The sequence below is a fragment of the Monodon monoceros genome, unplaced genomic scaffold (assembly GCF_005190385.1).
Source record: "Monodon monoceros isolate NGI ecotype Baffin Bay Population unplaced genomic scaffold, NGI_Narwhal_1 Super_Scaffold_21, whole genome shotgun sequence".
NCBI lineage: Eukaryota > Metazoa > Chordata > Mammalia > Artiodactyla > Monodontidae > Monodon > Monodon monoceros.
In genome coordinates, this window is record NW_021703778.1 from 140,238,327 (window position 1) to 140,257,007 (window position 18,681).

An 18,681-nucleotide genomic window follows, 5' to 3' on the forward strand; every position below is an offset into this window, starting at 1 on the left:
GGAATAAATATCGCCTGCAGGGCACTGACCATGCTCTCGGTGTTAGATGTTTATGTTAATAATTTCATTTGATTGTCACAACAGCCTGAAAGGTGAGTATTATTACCCCCATCTTAGGTCCAGAAATGATGTTAACTTGTCCCAGATGCCCCCGCCGGTCACTGGCTAAGCGTGGATGTGGACCCAGGTCTGCCCGCCTCCAAAGCCAGAGGCCGGTGTGGACACGGGGGTGGTGAACCCTGACCCCTTGTGACCTCCCGTTCCAGGAGAGCCGGATCTACGCTGTGGCCACGTCAGGCATGCGGCTATCCGAAGTGTCTGCTAGAAGTAATGCCACCTGCTGCGGTGAGTCCCAAGTGAGCTGCCCGTGGTGGGCAGGGTGGGCGTGCGGGGAGGAGAAGACTCGGAGAAACACCCAGGGCCAGGTCACCTGCAGCCCATTCCCTCCCACAGCAGGTGAGGTTCAGGTGAAAGCACGTGGCCCCGGCTCCCTTGGAGAGAGAGGGAAGCTGCACAGGTTCAGATCACCTGCCTGTGGGTGGGAGTGGGCGGGAACAGAGCTGTAGCCAATTACAGAGCTGGAAGGGACTTTGGAGGCAGGGCACTCCAGCCTGGCTGCCCACCTGCACCAGCTTCCCTTCTGCAGTGCAAGGGCTATGGCCGAGGAGCCCCCGGTGCCTTGATTTAGATAACCCCCTGAAGGAGCCGCATCCCCACCTGAGTGCGGCTCCTGAGTCGCCGGCCGCCCAGTCCCCACAGTGACGCGAGTGCCCCATAGTCACACGGCTTGTAATTCACCTTGGCAAGAGTGGGGCTGCAGAAGACCTTGGCCCTCGTCCTGAGACCTGTCCCCCGGTCTGTCTCCGGAGTGCTGTTTCAGGGAATGCTGTCTGCACAGATCTCTCTCCTCCTCGCTCTGCTCATGTCTGCCTCTCCCGCCCCGCTTCCTGGGTTTTGCCACCTGAGTGAGTCTCCTCCCTCTTTCCCGCCCCTCCAGCCTCAAGCCCTCCAGCCCTTGCATCCCCTGGGCCTTTCTCTGGCCTGGTCTGCAAGAACGTCACCGTGCCGGTCTACACAGCCTTGAAGGGGGTAAGAAGCTGCTGTCCGAGGACGGGGTGTCCCCACCCAGCACCCACTGCCCCACCACCGTGTCGGCAGGCAGTGGCTGGTGTGGGTCTCCAGGGGCAGGCGTCTGCGCACACGTAACTCTGGGCAGGGTGCTCAGCCCCCCATATATCTATTTATTTTGTTCATCTTTATTAGGTTTTTTAAAAAACTCTTTATTTTTAAATTTTTTCTTCCTATTTTATTGAGATATAATTCACATACAGCACTGCATAAGTTTAAGGTGTGCAGTATAATGATTTGACTTACATACATCATGAAACGATTACCACAGTAAGTTTAGTGAACATCCAGCATCTCATAGAGATAGAAAATTCAAGAAATAGAAAAATACCTTTTCCTTGTGATGAGAACTCTTAGGATTTACTCGTAACAACTTTCATCTATTAACATGCAACAGTGTTAGTTAGATTTATCATATTCTGCATCACATACCTAGGACTTATGTTATAACTAGAAGCTTGTACCTTTTGACCACCTTTATCCAATCCCCCTCCTCCCCTACCTCAGTAACCACAGATCTGATCTCTTTTTCTCTGAGTCTGTTTCTTTGTTTTTGAGTGTAACTGACCTACAGCACTACGTTAGTTCCTGGAGCACAACACAGTGATTCAATATCTTTATTAGGTTTCCATTAGAAAAATTCTACATTTACAAAAATGTGAATCAGTATGATTATGGGCAAAGTAAAAAGTTAAAGGTTAAACCAATGTCTGCTCTGCGTCTTCTCCTCATCTTGTCACATGTCTATCCCGGAGGCCAGTGGGGCTCCTTCCAGAACTTTTTATGTATTATGTCATATATTCCCATATGTATTCCCATAACATCTCTACATATTTTGTAACAAAAATCAGATATAGCTGCAACATGATGTTTTCGTATACTTTTTGGTCTGCTTTTTTTTTTTTTTTTTTTTTCCTACTGAAACCTTTTATTCTGAATTTGTTGGTGCTTAAGGAAAACAGCTTTGCCCATAATTCACTGTGTCCTGGACTTATGACACCAACTTGTATTTAGCCAATTAGAAACAAGACCAAACTGCATTCTTCTTAGGTCTGTTCAGTTGATAAATGGCACTTAACTGATTTCTTTCATATAATCTTTAACAAGAACTCATAAGTTGCATTAATTATGCCCCAAGAGATGAGGGACCAATGGTAACTCAGATGGGCACCTCTGAAAAGATTTGTCAGTTTCCTGTCCTGTTCTAGCCAGATTTTTTGGAAAACTTTAGGGAAAGACTGAAATTCCCCACCAATCTGAGATTGCCTGCAAGTTCTTACAACATTAACTGGAAAAAAAAAGATTCCCAACATGTTTTTTGAGATCGTAACAGTAATATTTTGTAAAACTTTTTGTAGAAGGATAAAAAGCCAAAAGTGAAATTTCCTCTTACATTGCTTTTCCCTAATTCCTAACCCCAGAGGCAGCTCTCACTAATGGTTTGGTGTTTATCCTGTAATGCCCTCTGATGCATTGACAAATGCATTTACAAATTTACTCTCTCTTACACACACACACACGCACACGCAAAGAGGATGATGTCATACATGTCAGTCTACCCCTTGCTTGTCCACCCAGCCATGTGTCAGGTCTTCCTGCCCCACCTCCATGCACGGCACAGCTCTGCCTCCCCTTTTAGGACTTCCCAGTACCCCTTGGTATAGATGCCCCATAACTACCTTAACTTGTCCTCCCCTGATTCACAATGTAGGTCATGTCTCTATTTTTCTGTAAAATCAGTGTTGCAATGAACATCACCATGCAAATACATCTCTGTGCACTTATATATGCATATTTCTGTAGGACAGAGTTCTAGAGGTGGAATTTAGGGGCAGATAACATGCATGTTTTAAATTTTGACAGGTAGTGCCAAATTACCTCCTAAAAAGATTTTATATAAATCTTTTATATAAAATAGAGTACCCTTTTCCACACAGTTTCCCCAATATTGAAGTGATTGGTCTTTTTAAATTTTTGCCATGATCTCTCGATTTGTCATCCCCACCCACTTTTAAAGCTCCTGTCTCACACTGGGCCCTGTGGCATGGTTTTCTGGCCCCCTAGTGGCAGGGAGCAAGGTGTTCAGCCCTGGTGGGGCAGCTTCACTGGGGACCACAGAGGATGATGGTGTGTGAGGGAGAGAGAAGCATGGAGGTGAGGACACAGGGGTAAGGTCGTCAAGTCGGGAAGGGACAGTTGTCTTTTGGGTGCCCCAGCTGGGTGATGGCTTCCCATGCTCTAGACAGGCTGTGATGGCCACGCCCCAGGCACTTGGAGCGGGAGTGAAAGTGCAGATGGGATGGGGCTTGTCTTGCAGCCTTAGCTGCAGTGGGGAGGGGCCTGTCTTGCAGAAAGCCATGCAGATCAGCACGGTGCCCTTTGTGGACGAGTCCTCTGGGTCCGATGATGACTGCAGCTCCCAGGCGAGCTTCCGAACTTCAGTGCCCTGCTCCGAGTCCAGGAAGACCAGTGGACTGGGCAGCCCCCGGGCCATCAAGAGAGGTATGGAGGAGGGTGGTGGGAGGGGTGCGGAACAATGAGGGGCCCTTCATCTCCTCCCATGGGCAGTCCCACGTGGGTGTGGAAGACCCTGCAGCTCCCAGGCCGTGTGAGCCAGGAGGCTGTGGACCTGGGCCTTGATTCCTCCTCCCTTTGGACAGGCGTCTCCATGTCCTCGCTGAGCTCTGAGGGCGACTATGCCATCCCCCCGGACGCCTGCTCCCTGGACAGCGACTACTCAGAGCCCGAGCACAAACTACAGCGCACCTCATCCTACACCACCGACGGGCTGGGCCCAGGGCGGGTGAGCTGGGAGCTTGGCCCCCGCCCCGATGGGGCCAAGGCAGGGCCGGGTGGGAGCGGACCTCCAGCACAAGACCCAGGCAGCAGCTGCATGAGGGTCCCTGGGATTGGCGAAGGGAGGGCGGGAGTCCGGGGGCTGCCACTGATGATGTGAGGCCACGGGGAGTGGGCTGGGGGTGTGCGGTTGGGGGCCAGGCACACACAGACCCCATCACTGTGGCCCACGGGGCCCAGGAGGAGTTTACACGTTACCTCGTCTTAGCTCCACACTGACCCTGGGATGCCGAGAGCTAACAATACATTTATTGAGTTTTTTGTGTGCCGGGCACCGTGCTCATGGCTTTGTATGCACTGTCTCATGTGTCCTCACAAATGAGGCTTATTACCCCATCTCGTGGATGAGAAGCCTGAGGCTCAGAGGCATGCTGTAAATGCATGCAGACGGCTCGTTCCCCAGCCCTCGCTCCATAGCAGTGTGCTGCCCCGTCTTCATCTCCGCCTCCACGAACCCTCCACCCCAGTTTGCCTGATGTTGCCCAAACCTCTCTTGCCCTTTCCTGCTGCCTGGAATGGCCTTCTTCCTCCTCTGGGCTCGTCTTCAAGGGAAAGGCTCATTTCCTTCCAAGGTCAGTTCAGGTCTGGCTCTTGCCAGAAGCCTTCCCTGGCCAGCCTCTCGCTTGTGCAGCCCCTGATCTACCACCTCCTCAGGGTCAGGTGTTCTCTCCCCCTGCCAGCAGGACCACCCATGCTTTATAAGTCCTCTCTGCACCCTTAGCAGGGCAGTGCCCTGACAACACACATAGTAGATACTCAGTAATTTTTTTTAATTGATGACAAAGCAGTGACTCAGCTGGGCCATTTTGGCCTGTGTGATGTCCAGGGACCCCAGTGATTTCCCTCTTCTGTCCATCCCTCATCCCCCTACACCCTTCCACTCTTGCAGGAGTCACTGGAGAAGTCAGGCTACCTGCTGAAAATGGGGAGCCGGGCGAAGACGTGGAAGAGGCGCTGGTTTGTTCTGAGACAGGGACAGATCATGTACTACAAGTCTCCGGTGAGACCCTCCTTCCCCAGGACAGTAGGCAAAAGGACCGCACCCCAACCCCAGACCCGCATGAGAGGGGCTGGAAGCAGGGCAGAGGGTGAAGGTGTGGCAGGCAGGGAGAGGCAGCCTGGGCAGGCACCTGAGGCTTTGAGCCCCACACGGGACCATGAGGCTGGTCACTGGTTCTCACAGTGAAATCAGGCACTGAGCAGTCAAGGGCACTTCTAGATGAATTGGCTTGGTGATTCCTTCTTCCTTCAGAAGCCGAGCCCTGTAAATGAACCATTCCTAGGCTGCCCTCACATCATCAGGACTGTTCTAATAGGCGAGCTTGTCACCTCCTCCATCTCCTTCCTACACTGTTTGGAATTAGGGAGCCTTAGGATGTTGGGACCTAGATTGACAGGCCCTCCCTAGAGAACCAATGTTAACGTTTTAAAGAAGGCAAAAAGGCCTGACTCTTGTGCAACTCCATTTGATTGTTAGTGGCTACCTTGAGCATCATGTGAAGGATTCAGGTCCCGTATCACTCAATGAGTAGGCATGCTCTGATTGATTAGTTATGTCTGCAGTGGCACTGGAGAAGGTAATGGTGATATATATAGGCCACCTGTTTGCAACACTATAAAATATGTAGTAGAAAGAATTTAAGGGCTTTGTAGCTCAGGAATAACCTGGTGGTTTCTCATCCAGTTTTTAAAGGCTCAATCTATACTTTTTGAGGCCTGTATCAGGAGGACCCATGTCTCTAATCATTGCTCCATTTAGTTAGAACCAGGATCCAGAACAAGTTATCCATCATACCACAGCCCAGGAAAGCTTAGGAATCACTTTCCCCATTGTGACCTAGAGTAAGGTCTGAGGGGAAATGATGTGCTCTGGGAAGGCTCCAACCTCTTTCCTCTCCATCCCTTTCTTTACAGAGTGACGTCATCCGGAAACCTCAAGGTCAAGTGGAACTGAACTCCCGTTGCCAAATTGTTCGAGGGGAGGGTGCACAGACATTCCAGGTGAGCATGCTCCTAGCGGCTAGTGCTTTAGATAGAAGAGGTGCTGGGTTTGGATATGGCTCGGATGGAAACAAAGATGGGGCAGAATGAGCATGTGTGAAAGCCATTACCTCGATGTTTGCATTGATCCTCATTTGTGGGTTTGAGGAAGGAAGAGGAGGCAGAATGTGAGAGATGGAGTGAAGGTAGGAGAGACACAGAGGCAAAGATGACGAGGAGGAGAAGGGAGGGAGGGAGTACCAGGGCAGGAGGAAGGAAGAGCTGGTGTCTCGGAGATCTGCGCTACCGCAGAGCCAGGCCCCTGTTCTTCCATCGTCCTGTCTCCCCATCCCCAACCCCTCACTTCTCCACAGCTCATCTCTGAGAAGAAGACCTATTACCTGACAGCGGACTCGCCCAGCCTGCTGGAGGAGTGGATCCGTGTCCTACAGAGCCTGCTGAAGGTCCAGGCCATTGGGCCTCCGGCCCTGACTCAGGGCGGCGCCAAGCCCGCTGTGAAGGGCTGGCTGACTAAGGTACTGGTGGGGTTGGTGGGGGAGGAGCGTGGTGGGCTCCTCATGAGAGTCAGGGGAGCCAGGAGTGAGTGCTGGGCTGGTGGGTCACCTCCTGACACACAGCTCCTTTCTCCAGGAGGCCCCTCACACTGACTACCTGTGGGCTGAACCACACAAGGTGACAGTGAATGAGTGTCTGGAAAAATAGGGGTCAGTGTTGTTACAACAGCAGCTATTCTCGAGACAGGGGGAAAAGGAATGTATCGGACCCATTTTGAGGTCATTAGGAGTTGCCCTCACCCCTGCCTGTACCCACCACAGCTCAGTGTGAATAGTGGGAAGCTGTGACCTCGGCGAGACAGGTGTGGCCAAAGACTTATAATATCTCAGGCTGCCCTAAAGACGTTTTAATTAGGGCTCTTCTGGTTGCAGGGAGCTGAGAAGCATTTGTTAATCCCAAGAAAGGGGACGTTAACAAGGAAGCGCATTAACTAGGCCAGGATGCCGTCAGGAATGATTGTGTGAGCATGTTCAGTGCTTGGGGCTCTGCCTGTGCCACTGCTTCCCTGTTCAGTCTGTGTTCACAGCCATCTCCTCTGCCCACGTGCAGTGTTTTTTACACTTCACGATTACACTTGCCCAAGGGCTTCAGCCCACCGTGGCCCTTCCCTTCCGACTCTAGCCTCTGCAGATTAGCAAGTTCTTCTCGTGATCATATTCCTGGGACAGGATATCTGGTTGGCCTGGTCGATCTTTTAATGGCAGGTCATACGAGGACGGATGGGGTGTCGCGTGGTACCATGGACGCTCGCTGTGAAAGGGCTGGTTCCGTTAGTAGAGAATCTGGGTGGCATCTGAGTTTGACCTGGGATTGACCAAAGGATCTGAGTTAGACCAGGGGTTTTGAGATCTGTCTCCCTTTGGCTTCTCTTTGCCAGTCCCGGATCTTCTTCTGGGGTCGTCTGGTTCTAATAATGCTGGTTCATTTCTGGCCTACAGGTCAAGCATGGCCATTCCAAACTGGTCTGGTGTGCTCTTGTTGGGAGAACCTTCTACTACTATCGAAGCCACGAGGACAAGGTACTTCCTGGCCTCCCGACAGCTTCCCCCAAACCACATTCCTGTGGCTCTGTGTCCTTATGGAAGGCCCAGCTTTACCCTCCACCCCAGCCAACCCCACAACAAGTACAGAGCTGGCTGGCCAGATCCCTCTAGAGTGTGTGACCAGTGTGCATGGTCCGCAGACCCTGCCTGTGTGGTCTGTCTGTGCTTCTCCAAGCCTGCCTCAGCCAGGGAGCTGTAGTCTCCCCCTCGTCCTTGATTCCCAGCCCTACAAGGCCTGAGGGTTCAGAGAGAGGAGACTCCTCCGTTCCCTGCTGGCCCTCCCATTCACGGAAGGCTTGTGTCCACAGCGCCCCCTGGGCCGTCTGCCTGTGCGGGACGCACGCATAGAGGAAGTAGATCGATCCTGTGACTCAGACGAGGACTATGAGGCTGGAGGGACCCGGCAGTTGCTTTCCTCCCACTGCACCCTTGTGATCCACCCCCCAGAGCACAGCCCCACCTACCTCCTCATTGGCACCAAGCACGAAAAGGTAAGGGAGGGGGCTGGGCCTCCATGGCAAAGCTTGCACCTTTGATTCTCACCTTCCTTCTCTCTTCTGAGCTTCCCCAGATTCGAATCTATTTCCCTCCTGGACATTTTGGCAACTAGTATTTCCTGAATGTTCCTTGTATTGAATCCATTCCCAGTGACCAACATCTCTGCACTGGGGCCATGAGATGGAGGGAACCACAAGCTTAGGAACTTGGGTTCACATTCAGCCCATCCCAAGTCTTTCCTCTTAGGGACCGGTGACCTTGACTTGTGCCAACCAGACAGGCTGACCCTCACCCTGGGCTTGGCCCCTTCAGGGAGGCTCCCTTGGAGCTCTTGCCTCCATTCTTCCCCAGCCCAGCCCCATCAGGTGGCTTTCCATCCTTTTCCAGGATACGTGGCTTTACCACCTCACAGTGGCTGCAGGTGGCAGCAGTGCCAAGGTGGGCACTGCCTATGAGCAGCTCATTGGAAAGCTGATGGATGGTGAGGGAGACCCAGGTAAGGCGAGGGTGGCCATCATTGCTGGGTTGGAGGGTGGTAGCTGGGTAACTGTTGGTCAGGAACCCAAAGAAAGCACTACCGTACCCTGAAGCTGTTTGGAGACCTTCTAAGCCACAGAGGGCATTCCCGTCCCAAGCTCCGGGACCCCTGTTTCTGGTGAGGATACTGAGGAGGCCACTCAGTATCTGGGGCAGTTGTCTGGGGAGCAGACTTTCCGGTCACTTGGTCAATGTTTTACTTTGTTCACTGCAACTTTGCTGGCTGGGCAGAGGGTTGAGGAAAGAAGGTGGCTGGTTAATCTATAGTTAGAGTTTGTTAATGAATGAAGCCTAAGTTAGGATCAGGCTAACTAAGCCTGGGGCCTTTTGGGGTCTTTATTTTGCTACTGATTCTCAGGACCCTGAGGATCCAAGGGCACCCAGAACACACACTGCTTTACTCCTGCTCCGAGACTTGTTTGTTCCAGGCTGATATACGCTCCTCTATCCAGACCTAGCGCTGCAGGGAGAGGCCCTCCCCTGCACACGCACGCTTGCACTCCGATGTCCACGCCTTGCATTGGACGTTCACCCCTATTGCAGCCCCACGAGCAAAGCAGTAGCCACCTTCCTGTAAGCCGTGCTCGTGAGTGTGCTGAATAAATGCAGTGCACAGCCCACACTCTGTGGATATAAATCCAGCACAGCCCACGTGTCCCGACTGTGAAAACACCGTCTTCCCCAGAGATCAGGGTCGGGGTGCGGGGGAGGCGAGTTGCCTCCTCAGTGGTAACGGCTGCTGCTCTCTGGTGCTGTGCTCCGGGCAGATTCCCCCCTCTGGAGGCACCCCATGCTGTGCTACAGCAAAGACGGGCTGTACACCTCCCTCACCACCCTGCCCTCCGAGGCCCTGCAGACAGAGGCCGTCAAGCTCTTCAAGGTAAAGTGGGAGCTGAGCCCAGGCCCACGGACTGGTGGCGGCGCCCTTGCCCTGTGCCCAGGCTCTGCCCAGAGCGGTTCTTCCCACCACGGTGATGGCGGGGTGGACAAGACCTGTGCAGTTTAGGGGGGGAGCTCCCGGAGGGATCTGAAGAGGAAGGAAAAGAAAGTCCCTCAGGGCTCCCATCATGTCCTTTACGGCAGGGAGGCTGGAAGCTCTGGGACTTCATTCATGGGCCCTTGGGGAGCACTAGCGAAACGAAGAGCTGCCCTCCTGTAGTGAACAGCGGGAGAGGGCAGGTTTACGTTGCTTCTGGACCTGAGAGATTCTGGCCTATTTTAGAGTATTCTTTGTTCCCCTCTGAATATTCTATCTTTTTAAAAAATGAATATGTCTTGCTTATGTAATGGAAACATGTAAAGGAAAGATCCTATCCCAAAGTAGCCTTCTCGATAAGCGTAGACGTTCTCGAGCAGTCACGATGCTCCCTCCTAGAAAGGGCTGTCTGCCGTGAACCGGAGCCTTCCTTGAGCCCTGGGCGGGGGGATGGCCCAGTCTGTCCCCTGTCACAGAGGACAATAATCAGGGGGCTGTCAGTCTACCTGTGCCCACTGTCATTTCCCTGCAGTCGTGCCAACTCTTCATCAACGTGCCCGTGGAAGCAGCCTCGGTGGACTACCACGTGTCCCTGGCCCAGACCGCGCTGCAGGTCTGCCTCGTTCACCCCGAGCTGCAGAGCGAGCTGTACTGCCAACTCATGAAGCAGACCAGCTGCCGCCCGCCGCAGAAGTGCTCCCTCATGCAGGTGGGCGTCCCTGGGGCGGAACGGCCAATGGGAGCCGTCGGCCAGGGCTGCCCAGGACGTGGGAAAGGTGGAAGGAGGTGACTGGGCAGGTATCCTCCGAGCCTGGCAGCCAGCGGGAGGCTTCCGTACTCAAGGCTGCCCGGGTTCCGCTGCCCTCTCTGTGCCCCTTCTGGACGTCTGCACACAGTCAGGTTGTGTGATTGCGGCTCTGCACAAAGCCCGACCAGGCTGGCCATCCTGGTGCCCGCAGAAGGCTGGGGGCTGCGGTTCGGAGAGGGTGGTGAAGGCTCTGTAGCTCAGGACTGCGATGGTGGTGGCACGGCGGACCCAGCGCTCAGCCCACATTTCTTGTTTCCCCTGCAGTGCTGGCAGCTCCTGGCCCTGTGTGCCCCACTTTTCCTGCCTCAGCACCACTTCCTCTGGTACGTCAAACAGCAGCTCCAGCGCCACGCAGATCCCCGGTGAGTGCATGTCGTTTCCTCTGCCACTACCGACTGGCATGATCTGGAGGGACGCAGGGGAGACTAGGATGGATCAGATCGCCCCGCCCTCTGGGGTTTGCACAGTGGTCATGTAGACTTTGCCCATCACCATGTACGCAGATGGGCACGTGGAGATCTGGGCACCCTCTACACACCAATCCACGTGTGTGTGGGTATTTAGTGGGGGCCCTCATGTGGAGCTACCGCGCCCCCAGATCATCCCCAGATTTGCATTCTCTGTTGCCATGTTTTCTGGCTTCTGCAGAAAATATCTGTGCCAGCAACCAGCAGCAGATAGGCCCCGAATGACAAATTAACACCCCAGACCAGTCTTTGGGGCTCATGTCGCAGCCTTCCAGCTGCAGGTTTGGTCCTATAGGTTACATGTAGGTAGGGAACCAGGGTGTCAGGGTGGTAGGGATGAGTGGATTCCCGGTTTTCCTTTCTTCCTTCGCCTGTCTTTTTAGAAATGAGACGGGCCAGTACGCCACATACTGCCAGCGGGCAGTGGAGCGGACGCTGCAGACTGGGGAGCGGGAGGCCAGGCCCTCGCGCATGGAGGTGGTGTCTATCCTGCTGCGGAACCCCTTCCACCACTCCTCGCCCTTCAGCATCCCCGTGCACTTCGCCAACGGGACTTACCAGGTGACGAGCGACCTACCAGGTGACAAGGCTGCCGCGCTCCCTGTGCTGAGTCTTCTCATATTGCCATCCCAGAGGAGAACACCTTTGGGCCAGTGGGTGCTAAGCCTCCTTAGGCCCAGCAGATCTTAACAGGCAGACCAGCCAAAGGATGGGCCTGGGCTGCAGGGGCGAGTGGGGCCATTCGTGCCACTGTGGAGGGAGTACAGAGCTTGAATCACAAAAGTACTTCACTCTTTGGGGCCTGGGAAGAGGACCTTTTGAACCCACTACGTGAACAGGGAAGCTGACACACTGACCAAGAAAGTGGCAGGGGAAGGGCCTCCCAAAGAGTGACAGGAAAGGAGGAACGGAGCTTATGTGGGACTTCAGTTTATGGTAGGCGGGCTCCTCCCTTAAGCACTCACCCTCTGCACGTGGAAACCAGGCTTTCTTTGGCCTCTGTCGTCGCCCTCGCTCCTTTCAGCCATGCCTTTCCACCTCCCGGCCTCTGACCCCCCCCCACTAGCCCCCGTGGGCCCCTCTCAGGAGGTCCCCTCTCCCGGCAGGTGGTGGGTTTTGACGGCTCCTCCACAGTTGACGAGCTCCTCCAGCGGCTGAACCAGGAGACGGGCATGAGGAAGTCCTCCCATTCTGGCTTTGCCCTCTTCACGGACGACCCTTCTGGCAGGGACCTGGAACACTGCCTGCAGGGGAGCGTCAAGGTGATGGTCCCCCGTAAGCCAACTGAGCCACCTTGGTCTTCAGGATTTTGTGTTCCCAGCCTGTTTGGGGCTGAGCCCGAGGCCAGCATTTCTGTGCCATCTTAAAATGTGCCCATATAGGCAGAGAAAAGTCGTTTGTGCCCTTGTCTCTGGAGAGAAGATCTCCACATCCCTCCCTCCTTCCCTCCCTCCCTTGAGAGGCTGTTCAGCTTCCAGAAGAAAAGCCGCTTCCCAGCTCAGGGTAGGAAGGACAGGGAGGCACTTCTCAGCAGCAGCCCCACCCGGGCGGAGCCCGTCTACACACATGCGTAGACGGACAACTGTACACCTGGACCCAGCAGATGTTGTGCTGTACGCTGGCAGCTCACTCTTACCCAGTCTGCCAGGGCCCGTGCTGTGCTTACAGGTCCCACCAACTTTAAAGAGGTAGATCCTTGTGGTACTTCTGTGCGTAAAGGCCCTTGAGTGGGATTCGAACCCTGTGTTGCATTAGGGTCTGGGGTTAGAGCCGCGGGGCATGCTGGGTGTTTGTGGGATGTGCTGGAGCACTTGATGAGGGTGAGGGTTTTGGCTGCAGCTTCTGCTTTGCTTTATGGTGACAGGACAAAGGCTCCTATAGTCTTTTACCATTGCCTGGAAAAACTATGCCCGGGCATCCGTAAGGCTTTGTTACACAGTAGGCCTCCGGTTATATTTGTTGAAGAGAATGGCGGTTGGTGGGAGGGAAGTGGAGCCGGTGATGAGGGGCCATGGTTTTGAACTGGGGCCTGCCTAGCCTCTGGGAGGCCCCCTCAGATGTCCAGGCAATGGCGGCAGCATTCCATGGTTTGCTGCCCACGCCATGCTCAGAGCTACACCTCTGTCTGTGAGAAAGCCGCAGGCACCCTGGGTCCTGGGAGCATGAGGCCCCGCGGGTCAGCCTCCTGACGGAGGACAATCCTTCAACTCTGTCCCGCTGCTCTGCCCGAGTCCAGCCCTGACTGGACCTTGTTCCCTTCATCAGGGGCTTGTCTGACTTTCCTCTTTTGCCTCATGCAGATCTGCGATGCCATCTCCAAGTGGGAACAAGCCCTGAAAGAGCTGCACTCCGGAAAGTCTGAGGGTGGCACACGTGTTGTGAAGCTGATGTACAAGAACAGGTCCTGGGCACCGCCAAGGGGGACCAAGCCTGAGGGCTGCTGCTGGGGTGCAGCTCATCACTCCCCCAGCTGGAGGCCTATCCTGCACAGGCAGGGCGCCCAGATATATAACACTGCCTGCTGGTCAGTAGCTGGAGGCCCAGGCTGGCTCTGCTGGCCTCTGTGAGACCCTGGACAGCTCAGGCTCTCCGTCCCTGTACTGTGTCTGCACACTCACACATGCATGCACACACACACACACACCCCTGCCCCCCAAACAGACCAACTTCCTCAGGTGGCTGCATGTGTTACATTAGGAGAGGAAGATTTTGTCTGAGCACTAGATATTTAAGACTAAAGAATAAATTGCTCCTGGGAGCTTCCCTGGTGGTGCAGTGGTTGAGAGTCCGCCTGCCGATGCAGGGGACACGGGTTCGTGCCCCGGTCCGGGAGGATCCCACATGCCGCGGAGCGGCTGGGCCCGTGAGCCATGGCCGCTGAGCCTGCGCGTCCGGAGCCTGTGCTCCGCAACAGGAGAGCCACAGCAGTGAGAGGCCCGCGTACCAAAAAAAAAAAAAAAAAAGAATAAATGGCTTCTATATACCAGTTCCAGGAAATACAGAAGGAGAAATCCTGACTTAATACCAATTTGACTAAGAAAATTCCATCCCAGTATGTCTCCAGGCACATGATTTCCATTAGTCTCTTGGAATCTTAACTCATTTAGTTTCCTAATAAGCTATGATTCCAGGTACCAGATTCCCCTCACCAAATCCAGTAAGTCTTAATGGTGAATTCAGAACCGACCACATGCTACTGTTGCTATGGGACCTGATGGCCCTCTATCTGCTCTGTGTCATGCTTGGTTAAGTTTTTCTGGAGGCAGTGGAAAATAGGCTCACAGATGGTATAAAAAGAGTAGTTTCTTTCTTTCTTTGTAAATCAAGATAAACAGATGCAGAGACAGCTTCATCCGTTTGGGATCCCAGCTGAGCCCTGGCTTCTCACTCTCTCCCCTGTAGGCTGTACTTTCGGAGTCAAGTCAAAGGGGAGACAGAGCGAGAGCGCCTGCTGCTTGCCTCCCAAACTAGCGGAGAGATAGTGGCAGGGAGGTTTCCTGTCAACAAGGAGCTGGCTCTGGAGATGGCTGCACTGATGGCCCAGGTAAGGTTCTGTCCAGGAGTCAGGAGGGTCAGGAGACGTCTTGGACTCACAGGTGGAGTGCACCACACAGGCTGAAACAGGAGATTCTGCGGGTCCTGAGGTGCCAGAGAGGGCGGCCTTGCTGACTCCTTACCCAGCAGAGTGCCTCACTGCAGATCCAGGCTACGTGCAGAACTCTGGGCGTGGAAACCAGGGGCCTGGGTTTGAATCCTAGCCACCTTCCCGCTATGAGATCTTGGCCAAGTCACTTCAATTGTCTGTGCTGTAGTTCCCTTTTTCATATCCCGAAAACAAAAATACCTCCCTACCTGCCCCAACAGGGTTGTACTAAGTGTAATTCCTAGATAATGTATGTCATATAATGTATGTGGTTAAGTGTGTACTTACAGCTGTCAAACATTGTAATGAGAACTAGGAAAAGGAACACACATTCAGACTTTGACTCTTCTATTACCTTTAGGAGGCTGTCTTGCCAAAGGAATCTGGGATACCTTCATGGTTCCCGTAAGAAAGAGTCTGGATCTACATGCTGGAGAGGATGGGGAAATAATAACAGTGGACCTTTAATACAGTAAACACGTATTGAGTATGCTGTAGAGGGCCCTGTGCGAAACATTTTATATGTAGTACCCTATTTAGTTCTCACCCCCGCTTTATAGATGAGTAAACTGAAGCTCACAGAGTTTAACTTGATCATGGTTTCAGAGCTGGTAAATGGCAGAGCCGGGATTTGAGCCAAGTATCTGACTCTAATGGCCACATTTGGAACAGTCAGCTCTACTGAAGGATCTGTAGCATCTTCAATCCTGTATCCCATATTTTTGGATTAGGAGCCAGAATTTCTATAGTGTTTTCCCTTGTCTGCCACTAATTAACTGTGTCTTTGGATAAGGCACTTAACCTCAGCTGCAAAAGGAAAGTTGATCTAGACAATCTCTAATATTCTAGGACCCTAAGGTTGTTTCTCTAGTGTCTGTGAAACTTGAGATAAAGGGTCTGTCTGTACACAAGAAGTGTTTTTTCACATCCATTCACACCTCACCAATAAAGGGATGAAATAATGGTTTATTTCACCTCTCTCAGCAGGCCCCCAACCCCATTCACATCCAAATTCCTGATTTGTCCCTCCATGTGCTTCTACCACAGGTAGAGTATGGGGACTTGGAGAAGCCCATCCTGCCAGGACCTGGGGGCACACCCCCTGCCAAGGCTCTGCATCACCTCCAGCAGGTCCTAGACAGGTTCTACCCAAGGCGCTACAGACACGGGGCCCCCCTGGAACAGCTGAGGTAGGCTGCAAGGTCTTGCAGGGAGTCACTGTAGGGAGGCATGGGCTGCAGAGTTGGGGAAAACCTCAGAGCTGCAACAGAAACATGGCACCATCTCTCTCCATCCGTCTAAACCAGGCACCTGGCAGATCAGCTGACCACAAAGTGGGCAGCACTGCAAGGCTGCTCCTCTCCTGAGTGCATCCGCATCTACCTGACAGTGGCCCGGAAATGGCCCCTCTTTGGTGCTAAGCTCTTTGCTGCTCAGGTAAGTGTGGGTGGTTTCCAGCCGAAGGAGCGGTTACCACACCCTCAGGAACTAAGTTTCTCCTGGATTCGGTCATGTTTGAGCCAGTTCAGTCTGCAGCGCCCACCCGCAACCACTAGGGGTCACTATCTTTCCACCCATTTCTTGCCTACTCCAGCTTTCCCTGGTCCAGAGCAGTTGTGACTCATGGCTTCCGGGCCAGGGTTATTTCTGGGCGATCCTTAACTTTCCTTTATTGACTTCTTTCCCAATCCTACCCTTGAAAAAAAAGATAGGGTCAACTAATCCACAACAGAGTTCAGACTTGATATGATGTTCCTCTTGAGAATGTTTTTATTTTTAAAAAAGTTTGAAAGAACAACGTGTAACCTAAACAAATACATCTCTGCTGACCTGGTGCAGCCACAGAGGGATCTGACTACTCAGGCACCAGTTAATTTCTCCTGCTGGAAGGCCAGGTGGCTAAAAGTAATTGCAGATGGAACTTTTCTTCACTGGGTATCTGGTGTGCACAAAACTTTGTATGTAATCACACAGAGTGTCCTATCCTCGAAGCTGGATCATGATCCTGTTCACTGAGGATACAGATTAGACAACAGACATTCACTCATTCAACAAAGAATTGAATTGTTGAGCTCCTACTATATCTCAGGCATTGTGCTAGTTGTCTGAGGTGACGAGGTGAGCAAATCAGACACGTCCTCGCCTTCATGGAGCTTCCCATCTAGTGGGGGACGTACACACTAATCAAATATTCACACATACACTCTCTCTTTCTAAATATATATATATATATATATAATATATATAATTTTTTTAGAAGCTGTCACAAGTGCCGTGAAGGAAAAGTACAGGGGTGTTATAAAGGCATATAACATGGGGACCCACTTAGTCTGGAAGGTTGGGAGAAGCTCCTGAAAAAAGGGACATGTCCATCTCTCTCCCCAGCCTCCCCAGGGTAGGAGAGACAGGAAATCTAGATTGCCCTACTGCAGCCCTGGCAGTGAAAATTAGTCATTCTAGGACTTATCCACCAAATAGTCATTTTTCTCCCTGGTAGGGCCTAAAGCCCTTGCATTATTGTTTTCCTAATTATTTTATAGTCCCTAGGAAATTGGTTGAAGCAAGATGCAGTTTGCACTTAGGAGGGCCTGTGGGTGGAATGCTGTCAGTTTCTGAGCGCCAGGAAAAAACAGCCTGTTCTCCATGCCTGTGGCAGAACAGCCAGGGCTGGCCTCTGTTCTGGAACAGGAACAAAGTGTACTGTGTTCTGTACCATGGCAGGATGGGCTATAGGTACTACAAGAAAGTGATACTCGGGGTTGTTAGTAGGTGGCCAGAGCCCCAAGCCAGGTGCCTCCTGCCACGAGCAGCCTGTTTACTCCAGCATGCTATACAAATACCATCTTCTATGTTTTCCAAAAGAAAAAAGTTGGAAATCACTGCCTAGCAGATCCCTGGATGTGCCTTCTTCCTCAGAAAGCTCTAGTGGTTCAGAATCCTTAGCTGTGGATGTCTGATGGGATTTTCCTGTTCCCCCAGCCTGCACAGCTGTCTTCCAAGGAGAACACTCTGGTGTGGATTGCGGTGAATGAGGATGGTGTCAGCATCCTGGACCACACCACCATGGTACGGGAGGATGAGGGCTGGCTTCCTGACCCCTCCTTCTCCTGACAGTATCTTTTCTTCTCTCTGGACTCAAAGGGCTGAGCTAAGTGACCATGGTTTTCCTTCCCCCGCCCCCTGCCCAAGTACTGCTGTCCTCTAGTCTAGACACAGCTTGTAGACATTCAAAATGTAGATCTCCAAAGTGTGACCACTTTGGACTTCTCCCTTCCTGGTCTGGAAGAGACCGGGCATGCTGGCTCCTAGCTCAGGAGGCAGGTGCAAAGTTTTTCCAGAACTAACTGGATCTTTCCCCACAGCAAGTGCACGTCACTTATCCCTACTCTTCAGTGATGACCTTTGGTGGCTGCCGGGATGACTTCATGCTTGTGATTAGATCCACTTCAGACCAGAGCTCTGGAAAAGGCCACATTGAGAAGCTGATCTTCCGGATGGCTGCTCCCAAGGTGGGTCTGAAAGCTGCTAAAACATTTTACCCTGCTGTGGTCTGATGAGATGGGCTCGGAGCTTAGAAAGGAAACTGGGGTTATGACAGTACTCTAGAAGGGCCCTGCCCCAAATGAAACTTTTGGCCCTATCATCAGTACCCCAGAGGGTTCGGGTGGCGTCTCTGCTGAGCTGGCAGGTGGGGGGGCTGGCGGGAGAGGGAACTCACTCTGGTCCAGCTACTCTGCGCTCCTCACGTTACCTTCCTCTGTTCTGTCAGCCACAGCACTGGACAGGCTTGAATGGGGGCCCTCTTGCTGCTGTCGTCCTTGCAGCAGGCCCAGGTGTTCTCACCTTGCCTTGGGCTCTGCTGTCCCGGCACTAGTCACAAGTGGGACACTCTGAAGATGCTCCCCCTTCCCTGGGGTCCTAGGAACTGTTCAGTTTAAGGGCCTTGTTCCTACTCAGTATAGGAAATGTTGATGCAAAAAATAACAATTGCAGAGACTCTGAAACCAAAGTTCTGATTTATAGTTCCTGGCTCCCTTCTGAGCAACTGGAAACCCTGTTGTTTTAACCCTAAAGCTGGAGTTCACCAAACCACCTCCTCCTTTCAATACTGTCCCTGCCAAAGGAGAGGCTATACAGAGCCTTTCCTCCAGGGAGGCTGCCTTGCCTTG

General features: G+C 52.7%; 1 protein-coding gene across 1 annotated transcript in view; it reads left to right on the plus strand.

Annotated features, from left to right (window-relative positions):
* PLEKHH1 (pleckstrin homology, MyTH4 and FERM domain containing H1) overlaps positions 1 to 18,681 on the plus strand; it is a 52,480-nt gene that overhangs the window by 31,661 nt on the left and 2,138 nt on the right. Inside the window, exons 8-28 of the mRNA XM_029238281.1 lie at positions 267 to 345; positions 998 to 1,089; positions 3,480 to 3,630; positions 3,789 to 3,931; positions 4,874 to 4,984; positions 5,899 to 5,985; positions 6,339 to 6,500; positions 7,479 to 7,559; positions 7,892 to 8,074; positions 8,469 to 8,577; positions 9,386 to 9,498; positions 10,127 to 10,303; positions 10,667 to 10,764; positions 11,253 to 11,430; positions 11,976 to 12,131; positions 13,170 to 13,270; positions 14,272 to 14,413; positions 15,560 to 15,702; positions 15,820 to 15,949; positions 17,492 to 17,578; positions 17,875 to 18,021. Coding sequence (XP_029094114.1) covers positions 267 to 345; positions 998 to 1,089; positions 3,480 to 3,630; positions 3,789 to 3,931; positions 4,874 to 4,984; positions 5,899 to 5,985; positions 6,339 to 6,500; positions 7,479 to 7,559; positions 7,892 to 8,074; positions 8,469 to 8,577; positions 9,386 to 9,498; positions 10,127 to 10,303; positions 10,667 to 10,764; positions 11,253 to 11,430; positions 11,976 to 12,131; positions 13,170 to 13,270; positions 14,272 to 14,413; positions 15,560 to 15,702; positions 15,820 to 15,949; positions 17,492 to 17,578; positions 17,875 to 18,021 — 2,670 coding nt within the window. The remainder of the gene's footprint in view (positions 1 to 266; positions 346 to 997; positions 1,090 to 3,479; positions 3,631 to 3,788; positions 3,932 to 4,873; positions 4,985 to 5,898; positions 5,986 to 6,338; positions 6,501 to 7,478; positions 7,560 to 7,891; positions 8,075 to 8,468; positions 8,578 to 9,385; positions 9,499 to 10,126; positions 10,304 to 10,666; positions 10,765 to 11,252; positions 11,431 to 11,975; positions 12,132 to 13,169; positions 13,271 to 14,271; positions 14,414 to 15,559; positions 15,703 to 15,819; positions 15,950 to 17,491; positions 17,579 to 17,874; positions 18,022 to 18,681) is intronic.